The sequence below is a fragment of the Erinaceus europaeus genome, chromosome 14 (genome assembly GCF_950295315.1).
Source record: "Erinaceus europaeus chromosome 14, mEriEur2.1, whole genome shotgun sequence".
NCBI lineage: Eukaryota > Metazoa > Chordata > Mammalia > Eulipotyphla > Erinaceidae > Erinaceus > Erinaceus europaeus.
The window spans coordinates 42748899-42775012 of NC_080175.1; the positions used below are offsets into that span (position 1 = coordinate 42748899).

General features: G+C 55.9%; 2 protein-coding genes across 15 annotated transcripts in view; both read right to left on the bottom strand.

The window, feature by feature from the left end:
- Positions 1–5124, bottom strand: part of KCNQ2 (potassium voltage-gated channel subfamily Q member 2) — a 47245-nt gene extending 42121 nt beyond the window's left edge. For 10 of the 14 annotated variants that reach the window (XM_060171617.1, XM_016188720.2, XM_016188719.2 and 7 more), the window contains exon 1: positions 4655–5060. In XM_060171617.1, coding sequence (XP_060027600.1) covers positions 4655–4950 — 296 coding nt within the window. In that variant the 5' untranslated portion in view covers positions 4951–5060. Of the gene's footprint in view, positions 1–4654 lie in introns of all 14 variants that reach the window. The other 4 variants (XM_016188716.2, XM_016188714.2, XM_060171618.1 and 1 more) reach the window with 1 other exon arrangement.
- An 8897-nt stretch (positions 5125–14021) lies between these two features.
- On the bottom strand, positions 14022–24702 carry EEF1A2 (eukaryotic translation elongation factor 1 alpha 2). The gene is made up of 8 exons (XM_060171619.1): positions 24516–24702; positions 23118–23339; positions 21742–21921; positions 21049–21345; positions 20205–20355; positions 19132–19388; positions 15044–15278; positions 14022–14414 (listed from the first exon to the last, which is right to left on the bottom strand). Exons 2-8 carry the CDS (start codon positions 23259–23261, stop codon positions 14287–14289), a joined length of 1392 nt encoding a protein of 463 aa, XP_060027602.1. The 5' UTR covers positions 23262–23339; positions 24516–24702; the 3' UTR covers positions 14022–14286.
- Positions 24703–26114: the final 1412 nt, after the last annotated feature.

Consider the following 26114-nt stretch of genomic DNA (forward strand, 5'->3'; position numbering starts at 1 on the left):
ATCTGGCCCATACAAGGGGCTCCTGTCCCTCAAGTGAGGTTATGGTGCTGGGAAAGAGGCAGGACCAGCCGGTCAACCACTGTGAAAGCACAGCTGGGCTCTAAGCCATGCCATGCTCTGCCCTATAGACCATGCTGTCCAGGTGAGCTCAGTCAGGGCTGCATGGAAGGCCCCTGTCTGCCACCACAGTTCTCAGGGGTGCACAGGCAACATACCACCTGCCCGAAGGGACCCATCAATCTCAAACCTTCCTGCATCCCTGCAGGGAGGCCCCAGGAGTGGGACAGGAGAACAACTCAGGGCTCTGCAGCTCAAGGCCAGCAGTGTCCACTGAGAAACACAGAGGAACAGCCTGGAAGGTGGGGCAGTGGTTAGAGAACTGGTCTCAAAAGTATGAGGTCCTGAGTTTGATCCCCAGCATCGAATGTGTCATGGCAATGCTCTGGTTCTTTCTTGCATGGTTTATGTGTTAATAAATTAATAAAGCATGTCTTGAAAAGGTGGCAAGGTGAGTGGTGCTGTCCAGGACAGGCCAGCCTGTGTCCCACCAGGCTGTTGACTTTCTGTAAGAATGAGGGACATCATCCCCCAAACGATGATGAAGGTGACACTGATAATCCACTTGGACCACTACCTCTGCCCTCCCACCAGCTTGGCCCCCATCCAAGAAGTAAAGGGGTTCCTGCAGAAACTTCCTAGAACCTCCTAGTAGCTTCATAACTGGGGTCTCCTTCCCACTAGGGTGTCAGACTTGGTACCTTTAAAACAGCAGTGTCCACAGGGCTTCAAGCCCAGCTGCACCTCACTTCTCAGTCCCCATGGGGACATCTCGAACATGCACTGATTTCCAGTGAAACCAGATCCAGCCAGCAAAACCACCCCATACTGGCTCCAACTTGCTATCCCCACTTCTCCCTCCATCCTCCTCCCTCCAGGCCTCTTAGATGCAGTAGGTACACAGTTCCCTCTCAAAAGTGACCCTACTGTGGGTGATGGGCAGCAGAGGGACCTGCCAGGGGCCCACAGTATGCTGAGCCTGGGGCTCCCTGGAAACCAGGACTCCCCAGGAGGCTTCACCTTTTTGGGAAATTTCCATAAGATTCTCCACCTCTGGAATCAATAGATATGTCCTCCTTGAGCTGGGAGGGAGGGAGAGCCAGCCATTCAGGGACTTGCCTTCTGGGGACAGATGCCTCATCAGCAGAATGGCCCTGCCACCTCTCATGTGTGGGGAGCAGGCAGGCAAGTCCCAGTCCACTCCTGAAGTGAGATGCACCCAGATTGGGCCTACCCCTTCACCCCAGGAGGACAGCGGGCTCATAGCCTTGGCAGGGAGGGCATAGCAGTAGTCCAAGATAGGTCAGGCAGCCCAGACAAACCCTGGATAGGTGGGTGCCTCCAGCAGTGTGCTGCCTCCCACCCTGTGGACACAGGGATCAAGCAGAGAGGAAGTTACCAAGCAAAGCCAGGGGTCAGGTGAACCCCCACCGCCACTAAAGCCCTGTCCACACAGCTCCTTTCAAATTTACTCAGATAGAGACACCCCCTTTTTCAGCTTGAGTGGGGCATTTCTGGGGCTCACACAAGTTTCCTGTCTCAGTTTCCTCTCTAGTGAGCCCCTCACAGCTGTCAGTGAGAAGTGCTTGGCAGCAGCACACAGCAAGTCCAGAACAAGTGCAGCTGCCTTTCCCATCCTTCCTCGATCCACAGAGAGACTGAGCGGACCCCCTCCCACCCCACTGTGCATGCAGCCCTGCATCATCTGGCCTCCATCACATGGTCCCACCAAGTGCAGGATGAAGGGGTTGCCACCTGGATGTGGCTCTCAAAGGACTCCCTACAATCCAGCCCCTGAGACTTCTGCAGAGTCAGTAAATCCCCATGAACCCCAACTGCCCAGACTTCACTCCAGAAACCATGATTTAGGTTCTCTTCTGCTACTCACATATCCTGTAAGAAACCCAGGAACTCTCTCCTGGACCTAGAAAACCCCTCTCCACACATACACCAGGCTTCCAGGAGTACAGGCCCCCCAACCTTGAGTTCTGGCCTGCCTTGACCCTGGAGTGTAAGGGGGAGAAATACAGAGGTCCATAGAGTGCTTGCACCCTCCCTCTACAGCCCCACTCCCCATGCAGGACCCCAATCCATAGCTCAGTCATCCAAATAGCCTGCCCACCAGGTTCAGCAGCTGACCCCTGGCTCCATGTGTAGCCTGAACTGCTTACCAAAGATCTCTGGGGGAGCAGACATATGTGAAGGTCCAGCCCACCCAAGGCCCTCCCTCCACCCACACATAGGCAGGGGAAGGTTCCTGGTAATGTCTAGACCCTCCCCCAGCTCAGGGAGGACCTATGGGAGAACTAAGGGAGTGGGGGTGACAGCAGGGCTCTGTTCCAGGTGGGAGCTGTAGAAAAGACACTTCAGGCAGGTGATACCATACTTAGGGTACTAGGACTGCCAGCCTTCCTTCTCTAACAGCACCCCCACCCCAACCCCTGAGGGACCTGCTGGGACAGCAGACTCTAAGCCCCTCCCCCTCTAGAAGCCATATTTGGGGGGGTGACCCAGAGATGCCTTGGCCAAGCTGCTGCAGCCAGTGGACAGTCCAGCCCAGCACACTTCCCCTGGCTCAGCCCAGAGGAGGGACTGCCTTTATTAAATGAGTGAGCTAATTACTCATTTCATTACAAGGGCCGGCGACCCACTTGGGGAGCTCAGGGCCCCAGGGAGGCTCTGGCCCAGCCTAGCACTTAGGTGTGGGGACAGCAAGAGAAGTCCTAGCTGGGGACCTGCAAGAGAGTGGGGGAAGAGGGGCAGCACCAGGGGAAGGGGATGTGTCACAGGTCTGGGAAGGCCCCTAGGAGTACCAGACAGTTATGCCCACTAGCACTGACCCTCTTGCTACCCCACTGCCAAGAAATCTCCTGCTGGTAGGGCTTCCCATTAAGAAATGACACCCCCACAAAGTGGGCATCTGCCCACGACAGGGTCCGAGAAAGGGGTGGGCAGAGTGTAGGCAGGGCTGCCCAGGCAGAGAGGGCTGTCACCCTGAATCCCTGAGGTGAACCTCACATGGGAGGGAGAGACTTTGTCCATAGCCCCCTCTTGCCAAAGTGGAAACTATACAGACCTCAAAGGGAACAGCAGTCTGCCCCGCCCACTCCGCCCCAAGGAGCAGGGGGCATAGAACCTTGGCTCCAAGAGGCTGCTCAGGCTGGAGCAGCACCACCCAGAGGGTTACAGAGAGAAGAGCAGGCTGTGCTGCTGCTAGGGTGACTGACCCCCACCCCCACCACCCCACCACCCTACCCCATCCTCCCCCACCAGTGGACACTGTGCCCATAGCACAGTTGGCCTCAGCAGCCCCAACTTGGTCAGCCAGGAGCCTTGACTTGGGCTCTGTCCCCAGACCAAAGGTCACCAGGGACCAGGGTCTGACTGAGCAGAGAGAGGCCTGAGGCTGCCCCAGCAGAGGTGGCAGTGCTGAGGGAAAGCCCTCGGAAGGAGGCCCAGGCTAGTCCCAGGAGAGCCAGGGCAGCCGCCACGGCAGCCACCAGGGCAGGCAGGGGTGCTTTTTAGAGCCTAAGGAGGCCCCGCCTTCAGACACTCTCAGGGGCTCTGTGCTATGGCCCGCCCAGTGCCAGGGCTGCCTTCTCTCCCCAGGCAGTCCTCCTGGCCTGTGGTCCAGTGTTTCCTGCCAGGGACTTGGCCCCCACCTTGAGGAGTCCACCCAGAGCACACTCAGAATCACCTGGCATGGACTCACCAGTAGGACACACACCCCTCTCTCTGGGGGAACCAGTGTCTCCCCATTCACCTCTCCCTACAGCCCCAAAATGCTCCTACCACACAAAATGGCCGAGTCCCGACTGGGTCCCGCTGGGAGAGCAGTGCCTGCCTGCCCACAGGTTCAGGCCACACACACATCGGTGCCCTCACCCCTCAGCACACGCCACAGCCCCCCAGGAGCCAGGCACCCATGAGCAGCCCCTGGGAGACGTGGTCCCCCTTCCAGAGCTAGTGCCCGTGACCCCACTCCAGCGTCCCTCCTCCAAGACGCTCTCCTGCCAAGGACGGTCCAGGGCTCAGACCGAGCACCAAGCACTTAGTCCACCTGCTCCTGGGGCAGCTGAGAAGGAAAGGGATCAGCACCCTAAAAGTGGGGGAGAAGGGATGCCAGCTGGCTTAGGGATGGGAGTAGACAGCATCAAGGGTCCTCAGCTTAGTGCTGGGGGGTGAGGAGGAAGGAATGTGAAGACGACTCCTCCCCCCCCCTCCTCCTCCTCCTCCTCCTCCTCCTCCTCCGTGTTCCCACCCAGAGGCTCAGCCCAGATGGAGGAGCCAAGGATGGCCAGGGAGACCAGGGTAGGCCCGCCCCTCCCCCACCTCTTGCTCGGTGGGGCACAGCGGGGTGAGGGGGGGTGAGGGGTGGGGAAGATGTGCCCAAGCGACGTCGGGTCTGGCCAGGAGCCCCCTCCCCGGCCACCCCTTTGTTCGGTGGTAGTGGGAGTGGGGAGGGGCCTGCGGCTGAGGAAGAAAAGCTGGGGCGCCCTCCCCCCATGCCGCGGGGCAGGGGCTGATGCCAGCGGGCGGGGGTAGCAGGGAGGCCCCCCAGCTCCCGGCCCTGCTCCCCACCCCGGCCGGCACTCACACGTAGGCGTGGTAGATGAACGCCCAGCCGCGCGGCCGCTCCAGCACGTTGTAAAGGAAATTCTGCAGCTTGCGGTAGAAGGCGTTGCGCTTGGGGGGCTTCCCGGCGCCCGCGCCGCCCGCGCGGGGCTTGCTGAGTATGCTGCCGCGCTTCGGAGCCTCGGAGCCGGCGATGAGCAGCGCGCCGTCGCGGGTGGAGTCGGGCGCTCCGGGGTCCAGCCCCACGAAGCCCACCTTGAGCTTTTTCTCCCCGCTCGGCCCGGGGTACACGCCGCCGTTGCGCGACTTCTGCACCATGGTGCCGGGGCGCCCAGGGCGCGGTCAGAGAGGGCGGCGTGCTGGGGGCGGCGCGGGCCCCAGCCCAGGCCCCCGGCCCGGCAGCCGCATGGCCGTGGCTCGCTACTGCCCAGCCGCCTCGCGCCGGGACGCTGCAGCCCAGCTCCTCCGCGCCGGCTCCGCCCGCCCCGCCGCCAGGCCCGCCCCGCGTTAACCCCTGCGGCGCCGTAGGGAGGCTGATCCTGCTGCCTCGGACCCCCGCTCGGCCCACACTGCAGCCCCTCGGGCCACGCGCTCCCCGGGCAGCAGGGCCCGCACCTGGACACCTGGGAGCGGCCAGCCCGGGTCCCGCTCTTCCTGGCACCCTGAACGGCGTCAGTGCCCGTCTACCCGAGGGCTCTGGACCCTGGGCCTGGACTCCCTCCAGCTGGCTGGGCCCACTCTGCTAGGGGCCTGCAGCTGGGAATGGGCTTCACCTCTGGGGAGAAGTCAGAGGGTTCCTTCTGCTTGGCCGTGTGTGCATGGAGGCGCCTTGAGCCTGTGCATGGGGATACCTTAGAGGGACCACAAATAGTTCGGAGAGAAAGGAGCTGAAGGGGTTATTCATCCCTGGAGTCCCCACAGGGACTGACTGTGTTCTGCACGCCCCCCCATCCTACCCCAGAAGGTGGCTGGAGCAGGGAGTGATGGGGCCCCATGCAAGCCTGAGGCCAGGAAAGACTCTGGGGCCACTGGGTGGAGGACAGGTTCTGGACACACAGAAGGTAGGATGTTCCCCTGAGGGAAGTGGGCATAGGTAGCCTTCCTTAGCCAGGGAGTAACAGGTATCCTTTGAGGGGGCTGTGGGAACTTCTCCCGAAAGGCCAGAGGGGCCCACTGCTCAGCACTTCCACCCACCACCCCCACCCTCCACACACACACATACACACTTCCTGGAGCCCCACTCTGCACCCTGAGCTGCCCTAACTGAGCCCCCTGACCACTCCAGCAGCCACACTCAGTCCTTCTCAGTGCTGCATGCCACACAAAGACCAGGCCCAGTAGTCAGTGTGGCCCTCATCTTAGCTTGGCTCCAGAGTCAGCACTGGCCTCCCCTCCTGGTCAGCTGTTCCCTTGGCCTTTGGTTTCCAAAGCCAGGGACCATGTGGCCTGCTATGCTTTGCTTTAGTTAGAAAACATCATAGATGATGCAGGTATGGTGCTAGTGGGAGAATCTTCCAGAATGTTGGGGGTAGACTGCAGCTGGTGCATTGCCTCTCAGGCCCTGGGGCCAGGCACTAACTGATCAACAGCAGAGAGTGGATTCACCCCCAAACAGCACTCACCCTGAGCCTGCTGAGGCCCCCCTGGGCAAGCTGAGGAAGGGGGGTGGCCAAATAGAAGGAAGGATGCAGCAACTGGAAAGTGTAGGTGGCTTGTCTGTGAAGGGTGCTCTCCAGAAGTCCCTGAATGGGGGGGGGTCCACCTGAAAGAGCCTCCTGTTGGGACTCCATGCAGATGTGGCCCTACTCAGAGGGCTGGCTCCAAGGAAGAAGGTGCCACTGAGATTCCGGAAAGTGAATTCTGCCCCCACCATGTAGAAACGTCTACCTTGGCTTTGAACAAGCAGGCTCATGATCATCTACCTGTGCAGCTTAATATGATAGACACACACCACTGGCCGCCCCATCCACATCCGGGTACCTGGCACACACTCCCTGCCACAGACCCAGCAGGCGGGGAAGAGCCTCGGATGAAGTGGATTCTATACAAACGACAAGAATCCCATTTCTTTAAAAATAGACAGAGAAGCTCTCAGACTCAAGCTGTCTTTGCCAAGACTGAGCTGAGAAGTCCAGAGAGAAGTGGAAAAATTCGGAAGCCCACTTCGGTTTGGGAAGTGGGCTTCCTCCTACTCCTAGCTGGAGAGTGGCTGACTAGGGCGCTGTCCATTCAGCACCACAGTATTCAGCGCCACTGCTCTCCCAGCTGCCTCCTCCATCCCCACATCATTGGCTACACTGGGTGGCCCAGAAAAGCCCCTCAAACTAGCCCATCACGTTTAGCTCAGAGTTCTCTCCAGCGCTTCTCCCACTCCTGTGCCCTCCTGTCTCTCCCTTGGGAGCTGAGGGTTGTGACCCTGCTTCCTGAGCTTCCTGTGGTGTCCCTGAGCCTAGCACAGAAGAAGGCCCTTGGACACGTGGTCAGCGGTACCTAAACTATCCATAGTAGAGACCAACTGGGCACATCTGAAACACCCCCACACCTCTGGGAGCTACAAAGTGGCCCTTCCTATACTGGGGCTGGCAGAGCCACTTGTCTGCATTAGGCGGGCTAGGACTGTAGTCTCAGGCTGCACACTGGAACCCTAAGAGACTGAACCAGAAGGGCCAAGCAGGGTGGTGGTGCATACAGTTGAGTGCACATATTACTAAGTGCAAGGACCTGGGTTCAAACCCCCAGTCGCCACCAGAGGGGAAGCTGGTGGAGCAGTGCTGCAGGTGCCTCTCTTTATCTATCTATCTATCTGTCTATCTGTCCATCTGTCTCCCCCTCCCCTCTCAATTTCTCTCTGTCCTATCACATTTTCTGTCTTTTTAAAGATAAATTTAATATATATACATATATTATATTATATTATATTATATTACTTATATTATCTATTAGATGTAAAGAGAAATTGAGAGGGAAGGGGAGATAGAGAAGAAAGAGGGGATCAGGCTCGGGCAATAGCGCAGCAGGTTAAGTGCACGTGGCTCAAAGTGCAAGGACCAGTGTAAGGATCCTGGTGTGAGCCCCTGGTTCCCCACCTTCAGGGGGGTGGCTTCAAAAGCCATGAAGTAGGCCTACAGGTGTCTGTCTTTCTCTCCCCCTTTCTGTCTCCCTTCCTCTCTTGATTTCTTTCTGTCCTATCCAACAACAAAAGCATCAGTGGCAAAAAAGCAATAATGAGAACAACAAGGATGGCAAAATGGGAAAAAATGGACTACAGGAGCAGTGGATTCATAGTGCAGGCACTGAGTCCCAGCAATAACCCTGGGGACAAAAAAAAAAAAAAAGGAAGAGAGAGACAGCTGCAGCACCTGCAGGTGAAGACTGAGGGCTTGAACACTGGTCCATGTGCACTCAACCAGGTGTACCACCACCCAGCCCCTCTCTCTATCCAATACATTTTTAAAATTTTTTAATGTCTTTATGTATTTAATGGATAAAGACAGTCAAAAATTGAGAGGAGGAGGGAAGATAGACAGGGAGACAGAGAGACAACTGCAGCCCTGCTTCACCACTCACAAAGCTTTCCGCCTACAGGTGGGGACTGGGGGCTCAAACTCGGGTCCTTGTGCACTATAATGTGTGCTCAACCAGGTGCGCCACCACCTGGTCCCCACATTTTTTTTAAAAAAAGGAAAAAAAATGGCCACCAGGAGTGCTGAATTTATTGTGTAGGCACCAAGTCCTAGCAATAACACTGTTGATGAGGGAGAGAGAGAGAGTCAATCCAAACCAGCTAGGATATCCATGTCAACAGTGTCCCAGAGTGGGGGGCGGGGGTAGGAAGAGGCTAAGATACCTCATCTGAGTGTCCCCTTAGGTCAGGGGCTCAGAGGCCAGCCACCACAGTGGCCATCAGGAGCCCACTCTGAAGGGGGGTGTCCTCTATCCACCTCCCCCCACCCTTAGCCCATAGAAGACTCTTCCCCAGTGCTGGTGTCTTCAGAAAACAGATGATCCTGACAGAGGCCCAGAGAAATGGCTCCAGCAGGCCCCAAAACAAGACTTAATTTGGGGAAATGAGAAGAGACAGGTCTTCCATCACTGAACCTTGGGTTGGGCTGTTGCTGTTTTAATCCCATCATTTGGGCAACAGGAAGTGCCTCCCCAGACAGAAAGTTACAGTACTCCTCCTCCCCAAAGAATTTTCCTCTCATTGGAGGGGGGGGGTGGCAAACAAGGGAAAGAGGAAAATGAAGACAAAACTTAAAATATGAACACATTGATTTTTTTTTAAAGTCTCACACTCGAGTCGATAAAAATTTAATTTATAGGGTTTTTTAGAGGACCAGCATAAGCTCTCAATAAGCTTCCCCAGCCCCCGGCAAGACAGCTAATTACATGAGTGAGTTGACTTGTGATTCTGAGTAACTGATGAAGCCTTGACACCAGGTGTCTGTAGTCAGAAACAGACTAGAAGTGGAGGTAGACTAGACACATCCAGAAAGTTCTAACATTGATCTGTAACTTCCAGACCCTGGAGGGCAGCCTAGGTGCTCTCTGCTGTGCCAGCTCCAGGTGTCCTGAGGGAGTGTATACCAGTCATTTCCTGCCCACAGATTTTATATTGGGCATCCAATATACTGGACAAGAGAGACTCTGGAATGGGCCCTGTTGTGGGCAGGGAAGAAGCAGGAACAGAGAAGACCTGGATCCTGCCAAGATGGGATACTGGCTCTGCCAGCCTGCTGTCCTCATCACATCCTAGTGCTGGTGGGGCTGGCCTCATGGCTCTCGGACCAGCTGCCCACCTGGGCACATATAGCCATGGTGACTCAGCAGGCACAGAGTCTGGCTTGTCCTACTCCCCTTCCCACTATGGGCAACCCCCCACCCCCTGTCCAGGGCCACCCCTGGAAGGAGCCCCTCTAGTCCTAGCTGTCATCACAGTGAGAAATGGTGTGGTTTATTTGTGTGTCCTGTGTTCACACCTCAACAGGTACCCACAGCCCACCCACCCCAAGGAGGACACTTCTTGGCATTTTTTGATGGAGTGAGTGATCACTTTTTCTTAGGACTAAATGTCACTTGGAGCCCCAGACCAGCAAGGGCTGTGTTTTAGGGGCTGTAAGAAGGCCCTCCAGGAGGACATGGGCAGCTGGAGTTGGTGCTGTGGAGATTGGCTCCAGGCCAGTAGAGCGGTCAGCCATCCTGCCCACATGCCAGCTGTGGGCATCTAGGGCTGGCTGCCCGCCCACTGCCAGCCAGCCTCGCCTGAGTGCCTGAGTGCCTGGCCAAATGTCCAGCAGCTTTGGACAGAATGTCCAGCTTGGGCCAGGGCCTGGGGAAGGCAGCTTCCTCCCCTCACCACTCCCACCCACCCAGGACAAGGTCACCAATCTGGGGAGGTGACAGAGGGCTGAGTTATTCGGCCAGCCAATCTGGTCTACACTGATGAGACAGAGCCAGGCCTTGGCTTGTCTCCGATGCTCCTGGGACCACCTCCACCAGCAGTGGAGACCTTGAACGGGCCAAGTGTTCTTGCAGAGCCCATCCTCATGGATTAGGTAAAGAGATATGCCCCCCATGAGGCTGTTGGGGTGCAGTACCCAACACAGAACAAGTATCCAGGAAGCACCAGGAGGGGTTCCAGGGTCCCCACTTCCAACTCCAAGACACCTTCCTCCTCAGCCTTGTTGGACTGTCTCATGATAGTGATCAGTCCCTCCCCAAGCTGGGCAGACTGACCCTGCCCCTTCCTGGCACACAGCCCCACCAAGATGAGATCCATTTAGGTCAGTCGTGTCACCATGTGGCTCTGTCCCCCAGTGGACATGCAGCACTGTCTGTATTTCTGATTGTCCTGTGAGGGTAGTTGGTGCTGGATGCAGTGGCAGGGGCCCCTGTCTTGTTGGGACAGCTCCACCTAGTGGTGACAGTGAGCAGAGGTCAGACAGCAGGGCCGCTCTCACTGGGTGCTGAAGGACAGTCACACCTTCGTAGGAAGTCAAGCAAGAATGTGTGTATGTGCCCCCATGTCCTGTGAGGGTGCCCCAACCAGGGGATGAATTCTGTGAGTGGGATTATTGGGGAGAAGGTGTTGGAGTCCTCTGAACCCAGGTTCCCCCTGTGCCCATTTTCTAACTTAATGCACAGTTGCTGCTTTTCCTGCTCAAAGAACAGTGGGACTTTCACCAGGCTTCCTACTGGAAGGTTCACTCATGAGTTGACTTTGGGTGGTGCCTCTGAGTGGAGATGGCAGCAGCAAACTCATCATGGGAGTGAGTGTTGGGATTGAGGGTTGTGACAAAAGCTGAGGGTCCTTCTTGACACGGAAGTGGGGGGCAGGTGGTGACACACTTGGTTGAGTGCACATGTTCCCATGCACAAAGACCTGGGTTCAGGCCCCCAGCTTCCACTTGCAGGGGGGAGCTTCAAAAGTGGTGAAGCAGTGCTGCAGATGTGTCTCTCTCTCCCTATCTCCCCTTCTATCTTGATTTCTTTGTCTCTGTCCAATAAATAAATAAAATATGAGAGAGGGAGGGAAGAGTATAGGGAAGAAGGGTGGAAGGGGGAAAGAGAAAGAGAGAGAGAGAGAGATGGGGGGGAGAATGACACCCAGCCCTGGAAGGCACTGAATTGGCATTGCAGCCAAGGCCCCTACCTAGGATCTGGGGGTGCACCTACCTGCCCCCTGCCCACTCCGAGAGGTGAGGGCCATACCAGAGTCTAAGAGACAATGAGAGAATATTATACAGCCCCCAAGTATGTTCTCTAGCTCCTTGTGTTATTCAAAGTGTCCCCACATCTCAGGCAACTGAACCCTGGAACCCAGGAGCCCCCACTGGCTTGGTAGGCTCAGCTCCAAATGGCAGTGACAGGCTTTCAGCTAAAGACCCATGTCCTGAGCTATACTGCCCTGGTGGGTGACACTCACAGCAGGACTGCTTCTGCAGCTCCTCCCTCCTACCACAACCCTCAAAGTGGGGCCAGAAACAGCAAGGAAGCCAGGCGGAGCCAACACCCTGGCTCCTCTAGAGCCTGCTCAGCCCTATCTGACCATGGTGGGGCTCCCTTTCCCCACCCCTCAGTCAGCTGGAGCTCAGACCTGAGCTAGTCTAGCACCCCCACACCCCTGATCCTTGATGTGTGGCTGCAGCTCAGGGGCTTCATAGGGACACAGCTCTATTTCCAGCCAGCAGGGCAGGGGGGACCTGGAATTCATATGTCCTACACATAGTGCATGTGCACTTGTGCAAAGCCCATGTCTGTACCTTCCCAAGCATGTGCATGCTTGCACATTCAAATATGTGCACACAGACATTTTAGAGCATCATTGCCCCACTCCCAAAGGCTCCAAGACATGCCACACAGCCACACACAGACTTCTACTGCTCCGCCCGGGGTCACACAATAGAAGTACCCACACTGCACAACAACACCCACAGGGGAATCCCAATAAGACACCCTGACGTCCCAAAAGGGAGCCCCAGCCTGAACCCCTTGTGGGCTAGGCCCTCCTCTCAGGTGTGAGCATCACTCTGTGTCCTCCACCTGACTCCCCAGCTCGGGACTGGACTCCACCCTCCACCATGCACTATGCACTCACAGACCTGGCTGGTCAGCACTACCTGCTCCCCCCCAGGGACCGAATCTGGACCCTAACCTGTGCACCCTTGGAGGAGGCACCTAGACAAGCATTTCTGAGCATTTGATCCAGGACCCTGGTTCCCAAGAACCTTCCAGAAGGCTCTGGAAGTCAGAACTGCTTTTACAGCATCAAGAGCTGTATGTCTTGGACACTTTGTGCCAGGCCCCAGCTGTGGTCACTGTCCACTGCTCCAGAAATCCCTTGTGAAGAGTGTGGGTGGTTCCAGAAATTTGAGATTGAGCTGCCTCTGTCAGTGTAATGTGTGTTGTGAACCTTACTCCCAGGTCAGCAGGGAAATCTTGGCAAGGGCCATGGCTGTGCTGCACGTTCGCCCCCTGTAGGTACCGGGAGATACTGCATGTCCTCAATAGGAGGATGTTCTAGATTGCTGCATTGTCCCCCTTCCTAAGCCAAGCACTAGGGTCTATGAGGCCCAAAGTCCCAAGTCATCTGACCATGATCCCACCAGCCTGCCAGGATCTGTGCCCCATCCCAGCACCCAATAGGGCAGCAGGCACCCATCCAACTTCCAGGGGAGCTGGCATCTCCCACCCGGGGCCTCAAACAACCAGGGCTCCAGGAGCCAGAGCAGATAGGAACGTGGGGACCCCCTTCGGGGACAATGCAGTGAGTCCCCCCTTTCAACACCAGCATGGGCTAATCTCCATGCTCTTGGGTTTTTGGATTTGAACCCATTCTAATAGGGTCAAATGTGCAAGTCACACCCAGCCCCTTTTCCTTGGGGAGGACAGGCTGTCAGCACAGCACAAGGATATATATATAATTAGTGTTCATCTGAGACCCACACTGGACTGGGATTCCCAGTCTGTTTGTCAGAGGGTCACCTCAGACCCTTCCTGTAGGATGGTGAGATACCAGCTCACAGCCCCTGCCTGACAGGGGTCTTTTGACCCTGTCCCCCTTCTTGTGGTTTTCAGGGCCCATTCCACCATGGATGCAACAAAGGACCCAGCAGAGCAGACTGGGCCCCTCTGAACCAGATGGGTGCCCTCACACAGTGCAGTGGGCTGGGGATGCCTCCTGAAGACTTCATAGCCTGTCCCAGGCCCACTGTATCACTTCCTGGGGTCAGAAAACGCTCTGCAGAAGGACAAAAGTGAAGACCCACATTCTTTCATGAACTTCAAATATGTACCCATGGGTGTTCATGTATAAGGGAGCAGGTGTGGGAATACACCGTGGGGACAGCACTGTGTCACATCCCCTTTCACTATGTGGCTGGTGGGGGGGGCACATCCTGAAGCAGGACAAGGCAAGTTCTGACCCAGACTGACCAGTGACCCCAGTGAAGACCCAAGGTCCCCAGCCCCACTGAAACTGCTGCCCCAATGTTCTGCAACTGGAGGCCCTGGGAGTGTAATGGGGGAGGATGGCTTCAGAGCTGGAGGAGTCCTAGTGAATAACTTGTAAAAATCATCCTCCCTGCAGGGAGGTGTGTGTATGTGTGTGTGTGGGGGGGGGGGTCCTCAGCTCCCAGGCATGTCTCAGACACATGCCCAAACTATCAGCCCCCCATCTGCTGCTCCAAAGTGAGTTCTCTGACTTACTGAGAGCGACTTTCGAGCAAGCCAGGCCAGCGGGCGTTGAGGTGGTCTCCTAGCTAAGACCCAGCAAGGTGACTCTGCCTAGTGGGGTAGGTTTGGGGGGGTTCTGAACAGGCGGGGAGGAAGGGTGCGGGAGAGAGGGTCCCCAGAGCCCCGGCAAACCCAGCAGCAGGCGCACACGGCAGTGGGGTCGCTCAGTTTATTGGTGAAAGGGGCACTGAGCTCAGCGGGGGGACGCGGAAGCCGGGGCGGGGCGCCTTTCCTCTTAAAGAACTTCCACTGGACCTTGATGGCGAGCATCCAGTCGCTGACGTAGAGCCTCTTGCAGGCGGAGGTGCAGACATGCGCCTGGCGGGGGCGGGGGCGGGGCCGGGGCCGGCAGGGGGCGGGGCGCGTCGGGGGGCGGGGCGCGGCGCCGCCGGGAAGGGTCGCGCCGCGGGCGCACGCGCTTCACTTGCCCGCCTTCTGCGCCTTCTGCGCTGACTTGGTCACCTTGCCAGCGCCGCCGCTCTTCTTCTCCACGTTCTTGATGACGCCCACGGCCACCGTCTGCCGCATGTCACGCACTGCGAAGCGGCCTGCGGGGGAGAGGGCGTGAGGGGCGGAGTCTAAGGCCACGCCCCCAAGCCCTCCGAGTCACAAGACTTGGCCCCTAGGTCACAGGTCTGGCTCCATATTTCCACCCACAAGCCCGCCGGGGCCGGGCCTGTGGAGGGTCGATGCAGCGCCCGGGCTCACTACCCCTATAACATCCTTCCCCCCTCCGCCCCCCCCCACATGTGCCGCCCAAGTCACTGGCTTCCAGGTGTGGCGTGACATTAAGGGGACAAAGTATGTGGGGCTCTCTGGACTCCCACCAAAGGCATTGCAGTAATTAAGTGGGTGTGAAGCAGGGTCGTTCTGCTGTCTCTAAATCTTGGCAAACCACACAGCTCCCACAGCTGTCTGAAGTCATCCTTTGGGGATCCTGTGGAACAAACTGCTGGGGTAGATCTCAGTCTAGCTCCTCCTGAGACTAACTGCGGTCTTGGACCAGTCACTGGAGATCTTCCTTCTGCAGAGGGGATACCCGTACCAGGCCTGCCCAGTGGGCTTATCTGTTCCCAGTAAGTGCAGCGTAGAGGAAAGGGCCCGGCCTGCAAGTGGATCCCTATTCCAACCTAGACCAGCCAGCCTGAGGCTACAGCCCCCACCACTACACACTTACCGAGAGGCGGGTACTGGGAGAAGCTCTCCACACACATAGGCTTCCCGGGCACCATCTCCACGATGGCTGCATCGCCTGACTTGAGAGACTTGGGGTTGTCCTCCAGCTTCTTGCCAGAGCGCCGGTCAATCTTCTCCTTCAGCTCGGCAAACTTACAGGCGATGTGGGCCGTGTGGCAGTCAATGACGGGCGAGTAGCCAGCGCTGATCTGCCCAGGGTGGTTGAGAATGATGACCTGGGGGGAGGGAGTTACAGTGGGTCATGAGACTTACCTGGGCCCGGGACCGCTTGAGAGACAACCCCTTTGATCTGGACCCAAGGCCTGAATGAAGCAACTGGCAAATGCAGAAAGCGACAATCCTCAAGTGCAGGTTTGGAAAGGCGGCAGGCATAGCTCAGGCAGCAATGACAAAACCAGACCACAATTATTGAGTGTAGGCACAATTTCACTGCTCAGTGGACTCTTCCTTTTAATTTTGGATAGAGACAGAGATGAAGCAAGAAAAGGAGATCTACCACAGCACCTGTACTGTTCGTGAAGATTCCCTCAATGTTGTGAATCGTGCTCCCATGTAGTGCCTGGGGCTGAAACCCAGGTTGTTATACATGGGAAAGTGTGCCCTCTCACAACCACACACTTCTTTCTTTTTTAAAAAAAATATTTATTTATTTATTCCCTTTTGTTGCCCTTGTTTTTTATTGTTGTAGTTATTATTGTTGTTACTGATGTCATCGTTGTTGGATAGGACAGAGAGAAATGGAGAGAGGAGGGGAAGACAGAGGGGGGAGAAAAAGACACCTGCAGACCTGCTTCACCGCCTGTGAATTGACTCCCCTGCAGATGGGGAGCTGGGGGCTCAAACTGGGGTCCTTACGCTGGTCCTTACGCCTTTCTTTCTTTTTTAATATTTTACTTACTTATTTATTTATGAGAGAGATAGAAAGAGAAAGACAGCCAGACTTCACTCTGTCTGATACATATGCTGCTAGGGACCATCTCCAGGACCACGTTTCTTTTTTTTTTTTTTGCCCCCAGGGCTATTGCTGGGGCTTTGTGTCTGCCACTGCTCCTAGCAGCCTTTTTTTTTTTTCTTTCCATTTTATTAGGACAAAGAGAAATTGAAAGTGGGAGGGGGAGATAGAAAGTGAGAGAGATTGAGAGACACCTGCAGACCTCCTTCACCACTTATGAAGCGTCCCCCCTGCATGTGGGGAGCTGGGGGGGGGGTCATACTGGGATCTTTGCATGGCTTCTTGCACTTTGTACTATGTACACTTAACCTGGTGTGCCCAGCCCCCTAGGACCACATTTCTTTTTTTTCTTATGTGATACCAGGGAATGGACCCAGGGTCTCATGCCTGGGTGTATTTTCTTCTTTTTCTCCTTTCTTTCTTTCTTTCTTTCTTTTTTCCAAGAAAGGAAAAGACAGAAAGTGACAACTCAGTAGCACTCTACCATTGACAGAGCTCCCCCTAGTGCTGTCCATGGCACTTCCATGTGGTACCAGGGTTCACATCCAGGTAACAGCACCTGACCCCCTGATTATTATACTTGAGTAATCTCAACAAAACCAGTTCTATTGATTTACTTTGTCCCTTGGGTTACCTCTGGAGTTCTGTACTTTCACACTAGAGAGAGGTAGAGGTGCTGCTTCACCTAGTAATGTTTACATGTTACCATGCAGGAGGAACTAGGCTCAATCTGCTGGTCTCCCCACCTGCAGAAGGAAGCTTCAAATGTGGCAAAGTAGTGCTGCAGGTGCCTCTCCTCTCTGGCTATCTATCTCTCTTACACTGTCTGTTTTAAAACAACTATGAAGGCTGGGGAGATAGCAAAGTAGCTATGCAGAAAACTTTCATGCCTAAGGATTTGAGGGCCAAGGTTCAGTCCCCAACATCTCCATAAGCCAGAGCTGAGCAGTGTTCTGGTAAAATAAATAAATAACCTTGAAATCATTAGTTCAGATGGATATATACACTATTATATATAGCTACATTACTCACAATAGCTAAAGAGTGGAAGCAGCCTAAATGTTCATTAACAGATGACTGGATAAGGAAGCTGGGGGACATATATTCCATGGAAGACTACTCTGCAATTTTAAAAGATGATATTATGTCCTTTGGGACAAAGTGGATGAAGCTGGAGGTGATGATGCTTATTCAAGTCAGTAAGGAGGTGAAAGGCAAGTACCAGGTGGTTTTTCTCATATGTAGAATATAAAGAATTGAAACACACAAACTTGCAAAGGAGAAAAAAAAGTAACAAACTGTCTCTAAGACTTTATGAGAACTATAGTGGTTCTAGGGGACCAAGCACAGAACTTTGGTAGTGGCTACGTTCTACCTGAGAAAAATGGGTCCTGAAATTGGGGCAGCTTGAAACGTTCCTACTCATGACCACAGAATGTGAGGTCGGATCTACAGGGATGCAGAGGTCACATAGGCTCCTAAGCTGAATATGGGCCGCAGATCAGATCACATTGATGGGGTTTACAGTTAACAATATTTATACACCTTTCCCATATTAGGGAGCTACTCTTCCCTGATCCAGATTTCTGGTCCTTTTTCCAGCCATGACATCATCTCCCCATAACTTGGATCCACCTGCATATCAGATGTCAGGCACAGGGGAAAAAAAAAAAAAAAACTAGTATAGTCATGGGGCCTTTCAAAATAAGCCTACTATCTGCAAAATGGAGACCCCCCCCAACTCTTCATCTGAACTATTCCAGCCTTTAGGGTCATGATTAGTCAACAATTTGTTTGGCTTTATATATTAACGCTTTTTTTCAGCCACCAGGTTCCAAATGCTAACATGATGTCAACTGGACTTCCCTGGGAAGATGACCCCACCAATGTGTCCTGGAGCCCCACTTCCCCAAAGCCCCACCCCACTAGGGAAAGAGAGAGACAGGCTGGGAGTATGGATCGACCTGTCAATGCCCATGTTCAGTGGGGAAGCAATTATAGAAGCCAGACCTTCCACCTTCTGCACCCCATAATGACCTTGGGTTCATAATCCTACAGAGTTAAAAAATAGGAAAACTATCAGGGGAGGGGATGGGATATGGAGTTCTGGTGGTGGGAATTGTGTGGAGTTGTACCCCTCTTATCCTATGGTTTTTGTCAGTGTTTCCTTTTTATAAATAAAAATTTCAATAAAAGAACTCTGGTGTTGGGTGCAGTGTGGAAATATGCCCTGTAATCTTGCAATCTTGTAAACCATTATTATCACAAATTAAAAAATGACTTGGGAAATAAACTTAGAACTATGGTGGCTATGGGTGTGGCATAGAACTTTGGTGGTGAGTGGGATATGAAACTACACCCCTCTGATTTTATAATTGTGTGAACCACTACTAAATCACTACTACTTTTCTTTTTGCCTCCAGGGTTATTGCTGGGGCTCAGAGCCTGCACTACAAATCCACTGCTCCTGAAGGCTACTTTTTCCCTTTTGTTGCCGCTGTTGTTTATTGCTGTTGTTATTGCTGTCATTGTTGTTGGATAGGACAGAAAGAAATTGAGAGAGGAGGGGAAGACAAAGAGGGTGAGAAAAAGATAGACCTGCTTCACCACTTTTGAATCGACCCCCCGCAGATGGGGAGCCAGGGGCTCGAACCAGGATCCTTATGCTGGTCCTTGTGCTTTGCGCCACATGTGTTTAACCCACTGTACTACCATCTGGCCCCCACTACCATTTGTTTAATGATTACCAGAACAATGGAGTCATGTAGACACTGAGCCCAAGCCATAATTCCAGTTGCCAAAATAGAGAGAGAGAGTACTCATGAAGTGTCCCCCATGCCAGGACCCCCATGTGGCAGCAAAGGACTAGAGCCAGGTCTTTGTGGATGGTGAAGGGTGCACTCTACCAGCCCCACAGACAACTTTTAAAATGATCCTGTGGAAAGGTGAGGCTCATAGTGACAGTGTGGAGGATAAGGGTAGCACAGAGTCACCCAGGATTAAGCTGACAGAAGCATCTCCAGGCTGTGTCTACCTGGGGCTGCTGTCCCTATGTCTTGAGCCCCCATCAGAGCCCACAGCCTCAAGTTCTCCACCCCCAGGGACGGGCCACCCACCTGGGAGGTGAACTGGGCGGCCTCCTGGGGTGGGTCAGACTTGCTGTCCCCGCACACGTTGCCTCGGCGAATGTCCTTGACCGATACGTTCTTCACGTTGAAGCCCACATTGTCTCCGGGCAGGGCTTCACTCAGAGCCTCATGATGCATCTCCACAGACTTCACCTCTGTGGTGATATTCACTGGAGCGAAGGTCACGACCATGCCAGGCCGCAGGATGCCAGTCTCCACACGGCCCACAGGCACTGTGCCGATGCCTGAGCCCAGGGGTAAGGGGCCGTGAGGGTAGCAGACAGTGAGGAGTACGGGGGAACCCCAACCGAGAATTCCCAGGAGCACAAGGAAAAAGGACAGAGTGGGGGAGGGTGCAGAGAGTCCAGCCCACTCGACCTGTAGTCCCAGAGGGGGAATTTGGGGACCCCCATAGGTGTCTGACCCCTCCCAAGGTTTAGAGGGTCTACCCCATCTCCCCAATGCTGATGGAGGCTCATGAGGGGTTCTGTATAATGGAGACCAAAGCTGGTGGCTATGGTCTGTGCACCCAGGCTCCCAGCATCTCTGGCTCTAGCCCCTTGTCCTCCACCAGTGTCCTCATGGTCCCCAAGCTTGGGTACAGTTCCTATGGCACCTCCTGAACAGCACACCTCATTCCCACAAGACTGGGGTCTCTTGGGGGAGTCACCCCTGTGTCATTACTGTGTACCACCAACTCCTGGTCTAGGGCCAGAACCCCATCTGGAAGGAGGAAGACCTGGACAGGCCAGTGGGTGGCTGGTAGGTAGATGAAAAGATGGTTGGACATGTGGCCTAATGGATAGATGGATGCTAGTTGGATGTCGAACAGATGAAGGGGTAGGTGGGATGGACAGATAGTTCAAGGGATGGATGGATGGATGGATGGATGGATGGATGGATGGATGGATGAATGCATAAATGGGTGAATGGTCCCCCAAAAGGTTTATGGTATTAAGTAGAGGCAGAGAGAAGCAGGCCCAGGAGCTCCTAGTCAGAACCCTGGCCTCAGGAGGGAAAGGGTTTCGGGGAGGGGCCCCCACAGGGCACCCCACACTCACCGCCAATCTTGTACACGTCTTGCAGTGGCAGACGCAGGGGTTTGTCAGTGGGCCGTGTGGGGGGCAGGATAGTGTCCAGGGCCTCCAGCAGGGACACACCACTGGCATTGCCCTCCTTGCGTTCCACCTTCCAGCCTTTGAACCACGGCATCTGTGTCAGAGAAAGGAGGCATCCACCCTAGTGATTCCTGCACCTGCCCAGCCCTGCTCCTTGGTCCCTTGCCCCCTGACCCCCTGGAAATGCTAGGAGGTGGGGGAGTCAGACCCCCCATGGACCCTGGGCACACAGTCCATGCTGTGCCACTTCTCATCAAGCTGAGCTGGCCCCTGCCTCCAGCTCCCACTCCTGACCTCTGAGGACCCTAAGAAAGAGACCTCTCTCTGGAAAGGGAGACCGGCTAAAAGTAGCCCCACCCAAGGCCCAGATTCTGCTCAGACTGAGACCCAGACAGGATTCTGGACTAGCCCTCTGGAGGGAGCCCCAACCCAAACCCCCCAGGAGGGATCCCCCATGCAGAAAGCTTCTGCACTGATGGCCCTGAGGTCATGCCTCCCCATCACCTCCCACTTCTAGCAGCACACCCAGCACTCCTGGGTCTACTAACCACAGACTTGGGGAAGGGAAAGTGCCCTTCCACAGCACCCCCACCCCAGAGATAGTGTCCCCAGAATGCTATGATGAACAGATGCTCCCCAGATGCAGGGAGAGGCATCCCTGGACCCTGAGGAGGTGGAGGTCCCTACCAGACTCTGACCTTCCCATTGGGACCTCCACCCCACAATGAAAGGGAGCCCAAAGGGCCACCTCCCCACCCCCCACCCAGCCTGGACCTCGGGCACTCACATTGGGGGAGGGCTCCAGCATGTTGTCGCCATGCCAGCCAGAGATGGGCACGAAGGGCACAGTGGCAGGGTTGTAGCCGATCTTCTTGATGTAGGCGCTGACTTCCTTAACAATCTCATCGTAGCGCTTCTCACTGTAGGCAGGCTCGGTGGAATCCATCTTGTTCACACCCACAATGAGCTGTTTCACACCCAGCGTGTAGGCCAGCAGTGCATGCTCCCGCGTCTGCCCGTTTTTGGAGATGCCCGCCTCGAACTCACCCACACCTGCCGCCACGATCAGCACCGCACAGTCAGCCTGGTGGGGTGGGCACAAGGTGAGGCAGGCCCCTCTCCTGGGGTGGGGAGGCTGGTTCTTCTGTCTGTCTTCCTGTCTGCCTCTCCATGGCATGGGCACCCCTGTGATATCTGCTTGCCCCTGCCTGCATCTGTCTACCCCTCTGTCCACCTCCAGGCCTCTATGTCCCCATCTGTGAATGACAGTGGCCAACTTTTCAGGGGCCTGCTTGCCAGGGTGACATGTCAGACAATTCTCTGGGGCTCTTTGAGGGGTTCTGTACCAGGTGGAGTGAGAAGTGGCTAAGGTGGTATTCTCATGCTCTGGCAAAGAAGCAGAGGGGGCTCTATTCCCCTACAGTGATCCCAACCCCCCTTCCCCACCATGTCCCACCCCTAAGCCCTTCCCACCTCCCACCTGGGACGTGCCGGTGATCATGTTCTTGATGAAGTCTCGGTGGCCTGGGGCATCGATGATGGTGATGTAATACTTGGTGGTCTCAAACTTCCAGAGGGAGATGTCGATGGTGATGCCACGTTCTCGCTCCGCCTTCAGCTTGTCCAGCACCCAAGCGTATTTGAAGGAGCCTTTGCCCATCTGGAACAGTAGATGGGGTGTACATCTCAGGGTGGGGCCTGGGACTGTGGGCATGTACCCCAGAACAGAACCTCCTTCTTCCTTGCCCCCTGCTCCCCTGGCACTGGTACCAGAGAGGCAGCTGGCCCCCAAAACCGCAAAGACACTCTGGAACCTATGAAGTACTATTTGCTCTCCACCAGCAGGTGGCGCAAGGGCCGGGAGGTGCTGGAAGAGCCAATCTGCTAGGTTGGTTGGCTTCAACCCCTCCCTGACTGAGAGCACTCTTGATCTGAAGCCCGGGACCCCCTCCCCACTCTGCATCACCCAGAGGCTAATGGCATTGATGCCAATGGCATCAAACTAAAAAAAAAAAAAAAGAAAGAAAAGAAAACCCTCTGACATAAAATAAAAGGAAAGCAGTACAGATGAGGTTGCCGGGAAGGGCTGGGTTTCCAGCTCTTTCTACTGCATCAAAAACTCCTCCTCCCCCTGTTCCTTGCCCCACCGGGGAAAGGAAGTCAGGCACAGCTGCCTGAATGGTGGCATCCAGCCCCCCACATCAGGCTCCCCAACTGGGTCGAGCTGCTGGCCAAAGCCTACAAGGGATGGGGCTCCAGCCGGTGAGGCCTCCCTGGCAGGAGGGACATTGGACAGACCCAGCCAGACCCCAACCAAATGCTCTGTAAACACGGGGGGGGGGGGCAGTCAGATGTAGAGCCTAAAGCACCCCATTGCCCTCCCAGAGAAGGGCTTCATCTCAGGCCCCAGAGGCCCTTGATGTGGCCTCCTCTGGACCTCAGGAAAGATGGCACTGCCCACCCACAGGGCTCAGTCACTTGGGGGAATCTGCCACCTCTCTTCCTCATCAGAACCCACTAAGGGACCAGTCTGGACGAGCAGCCCAACCTCCCACACCCCCCAGCACAAGCAAATGGAGCTGCCAGGCTGGGTGCCCATCATACTGCTATTAATAGCTACCCTGTGTCTCTGGTCCAGGCCCAGCCCTGGGACAAGTGAGGGCAGCACCCCCTCCAACCCCCAGCCCTGTGGACACAGGAGCCCCACTCTGGGCACAGCCAAACCTCCAAGAAATCTCCTACTCCCCCATCTCCCATCAGGACCCTGAGGGAGATGCACCCCTCCCTGGGGTCCCCGGGTTCATGCCCTGGAGGTAATAAGTGGAGCCCTGTCCCCCAGGACTCCCCCAGGCTCACCTCAGCTGCCTCCTTTTCAAACTTCTCGATTGTCCTCTTGTCGATGCCCCCACATTTATAGATGAGGTGCCCTGTTGTGGTGGACTTGCCTGAGTCCACATGGCCAATGACCACGATGTTGATGTGGGTCTTCTCCTTGCCCATTCTGTCTGGGTTGTGGGGAGGGGCTGGTGAGAACTGGAGGTGCTCTGCCTCTGAGCGAGGGGGTACCAAGCAGTGATTCTAAGGGGGGGCAGGAAACAAGTGATGGAGAGCCTCAGGGTGAGACAGTACCCACACTGCCCACATCAGATGCCAGAACCAGGATCAATGCCCACACTGGGGTGAGGGGAAGAGCCCTCCCCCCCCAAGCCCAGCAGACAGCCTGAACAATCTGATCCACAACAAATATCTGGGAGTCAAGACCACAGAGCTCCCAGCAGGGAGGGTGAACACCCCCTGGATCCAGAGCCCCATGACCAGTCAGATGCCTGGTGATGAGTCACCCTGCCCAACTCTCCAAAGCCCTATCCCCAATGCCTGCCCCCCGTATCCTGAACCCCCACCCCACAAAGTACCCTAGCCCACCCTTCCTCCACTCAAAGAGCTGGGAGGGAGAACAGTCTGGGCTCCCCTGTCCCCCCCTTAAGCAGGGCCAGCGCCATCTTCCTCTCATCCCTGCCCAGCCAGCTGGCACAGGGGAGATAGGCTGGTCAGGACTCTGACGGGCACTGATGGATGCCCAGCCAGGGGGCCAGAATAGCTCCGGCCTCCCAGGGTCATGAGGTGGGGGTCCCTGCTCTGTCCAGAGCTGGTGCACCCAGCTCAGCAGCTGAGGCAAACAGACCTGCACTGTGGGGGTGGGGCAGATGGGGGCAGCCCCTCCCTCCCCTCCTCCCTGGGGTCACTGTTGGGCTCCATCTGGAGGTCAGTGGGAATGCCAGAGGGCCAGGTGGGGGGGGGGCAGTGTCAGGAAGGCCTCGTTAATGGCTCCATTTTAGGGTTTGATTCCAGGAGGACACGGGGTGGGGACAAAGTGACAGGGGTCCCAGGCCCCCTTCCTCCGCTAGGCCCTCTCCCCAGCACCACAGCCCAACTCTCAGAAGAGCCCCCCCCCCGCCCAACACCAGCGAGCCAACCCCAACCAGCAAAGCCCCAGGTGGCCCCAAGGTCACAGCAGCAGGGCCACCGCCACCTTCAGCGTCTTGTAAACAAGTGCCACCGGGTGCCCCCACCCCACCGCACAGCCTGGGGACCGACCATCGACCATCGACCATCGAGCACAGGGCCTGGGGGCAGCGCAACCTCCCGGAGTGCTGTCCCCCGCATGCCCCCGAGCCCCCGAGCCCCCGAGATGAGCCCTCGCAGGGAGTGGGAGACCAGGACGCCCCCCAACCCCACGAGGCCGAGCGTCCTTACCCGGAGCTGAGGTCTCAGCCAGAGGCCTGGCAGCGCGGCGCTGGCGGCTTTATCTCTCCGGGAGGGGGTCCCGCTCAGCGCCCCTGCAGTACGGCAATGCGGTAGCGGCGGGCGGGGCTGGAGGCGGAGACGCGGCTGCAGAGAGGGTGGCTAGGCGGGCAGGCGGGCAGACAGGGACCGAGGGAGCCAGGCGGCAGAGGAAAACATGCTGGGGGGGGGGGGGTGAGGATCACCCTGGGAGGGAGGGGCGAGCGTATCACAGGAGCCACAAGCAGCAGACTACAGAGGACAGTGACCGCAGTACCCAGAGCTCAGGCAGGCAGGAAACAGCAGGACACAGTCACAGTCAGAACCAGGTGCCCAGGGTGGATGTAGCAGGGGTGCCCTCAGAAGGGCAGGAGCTGGGCCCCCCACCAGCAGGCACTTGGTCTCCCCACCTGGTCCCCATGGCATGGCCCATGAATGGTGACCTCCAGGGTCCCCTCTGCTTAGCCACAAGTCCTGAGGCTCATGCAGCAAATCCTCTGCCCCCGCCCCAAGGGCTTCTCTGTACCCTAAGACCCAAGACCCTCCCCACTAAGGAAGTATCTAAAGCCAGAACTTCTTATGTTTTAAGGGTTGTCTGTGTATGAGTGGAGTCGCCAGAGAAGCAGTCTTTCCCAAACACAGACACAAGCTATAGCAGAAGTGCCATGTTCTGTGGGAAATGCGGGGGTGCTGGGTAGACCAGGGTAATGACCAGAATGGACATGAGGGGTGTTTCCTGATTCCTGGCCTCTGACCTTGCTGTGGTAGGCTGCCCCACCATCCCATTCCCAGGGCCTCTCTAATGGCAGGGTGAGAAAAAGAGGAGCTGACAAGGTGGGGGGGGGGGTTTAGAAAGTGAAACCCCTCACCTTCCACTGGGTATCATTCATGGGAGCTTTAGTGATGGGACCCCAGCAAGACAGCAAGTCAAGGGGGGCTCAGAGTAGTGGTTGAGGCTGAACAGGTCTTCACAGCCCCTAAGAGAGACCTCTGGGGGAAGGAACGGTCCTCACACTGGGCTGTCCCTAAGTCTGTCCCCCAGGACCAACAGACTGCCAGCTCTCTGCTCAGATGACCTGACACTGCCAAGCACTGCTGATGCCACCAAACAGGAGCCAGTGCTTAAATATAAATGCCTGGCAAGAAACAGGGCCCACCAGACTGCAGCTGTCTCTATATTTAATGTGTCCCCTCCTGCCTGAAGGTTACCCCAGATTTGAGAGGTGCTGTGATTGCATGAGGCTGAAATGGGCCAGACCAAAGGGTCAAACCCCTGAATTCCACCAGCACCAGCTTCCCCAGGTACAGACAGCTCTTGGATCCTGAGCCCCAGGATCCAAGGCACATCTTTATGTTATCCCAGTCACAACCCTAGACCCCTGGGCTAGACCAGCCTGAAGTGGAGGCCACAGTTGATGGGAGGCAGTGTCCTCCAGACATGCTCCATGCACCACACTGGGCTGCCTGCCCTACAGCCCCCCCCCACTTGGACACAATTAGCACATGTGGGCATGAGACTAAGTACAAGTACTGGAGAACCACACACCAATAGCAAGACTCAGCCACAGGATA

Coding starts and splice junctions, on each gene's coding strand:
- EEF1A2 (XM_060171619.1), bottom strand. CDS start 23,261: ATGGGCAAGGAGAAGACCCACATCAACATCGTGGTCATTGGCCATGTG. Junction 21,922..23,117: donor TTGAAAAGGAGGCAGCTGAG/GTGAGCCTGGGG, acceptor CTACTGTTCCAG/ATGGGCAAAGGCTCCTTCAA. Junction 21,346..21,741: donor TGATCACCGGCACGTCCCAG/GTGGGAGGTGGG, acceptor CCACCCCACCAG/GCTGACTGTGCGGTGCTGAT.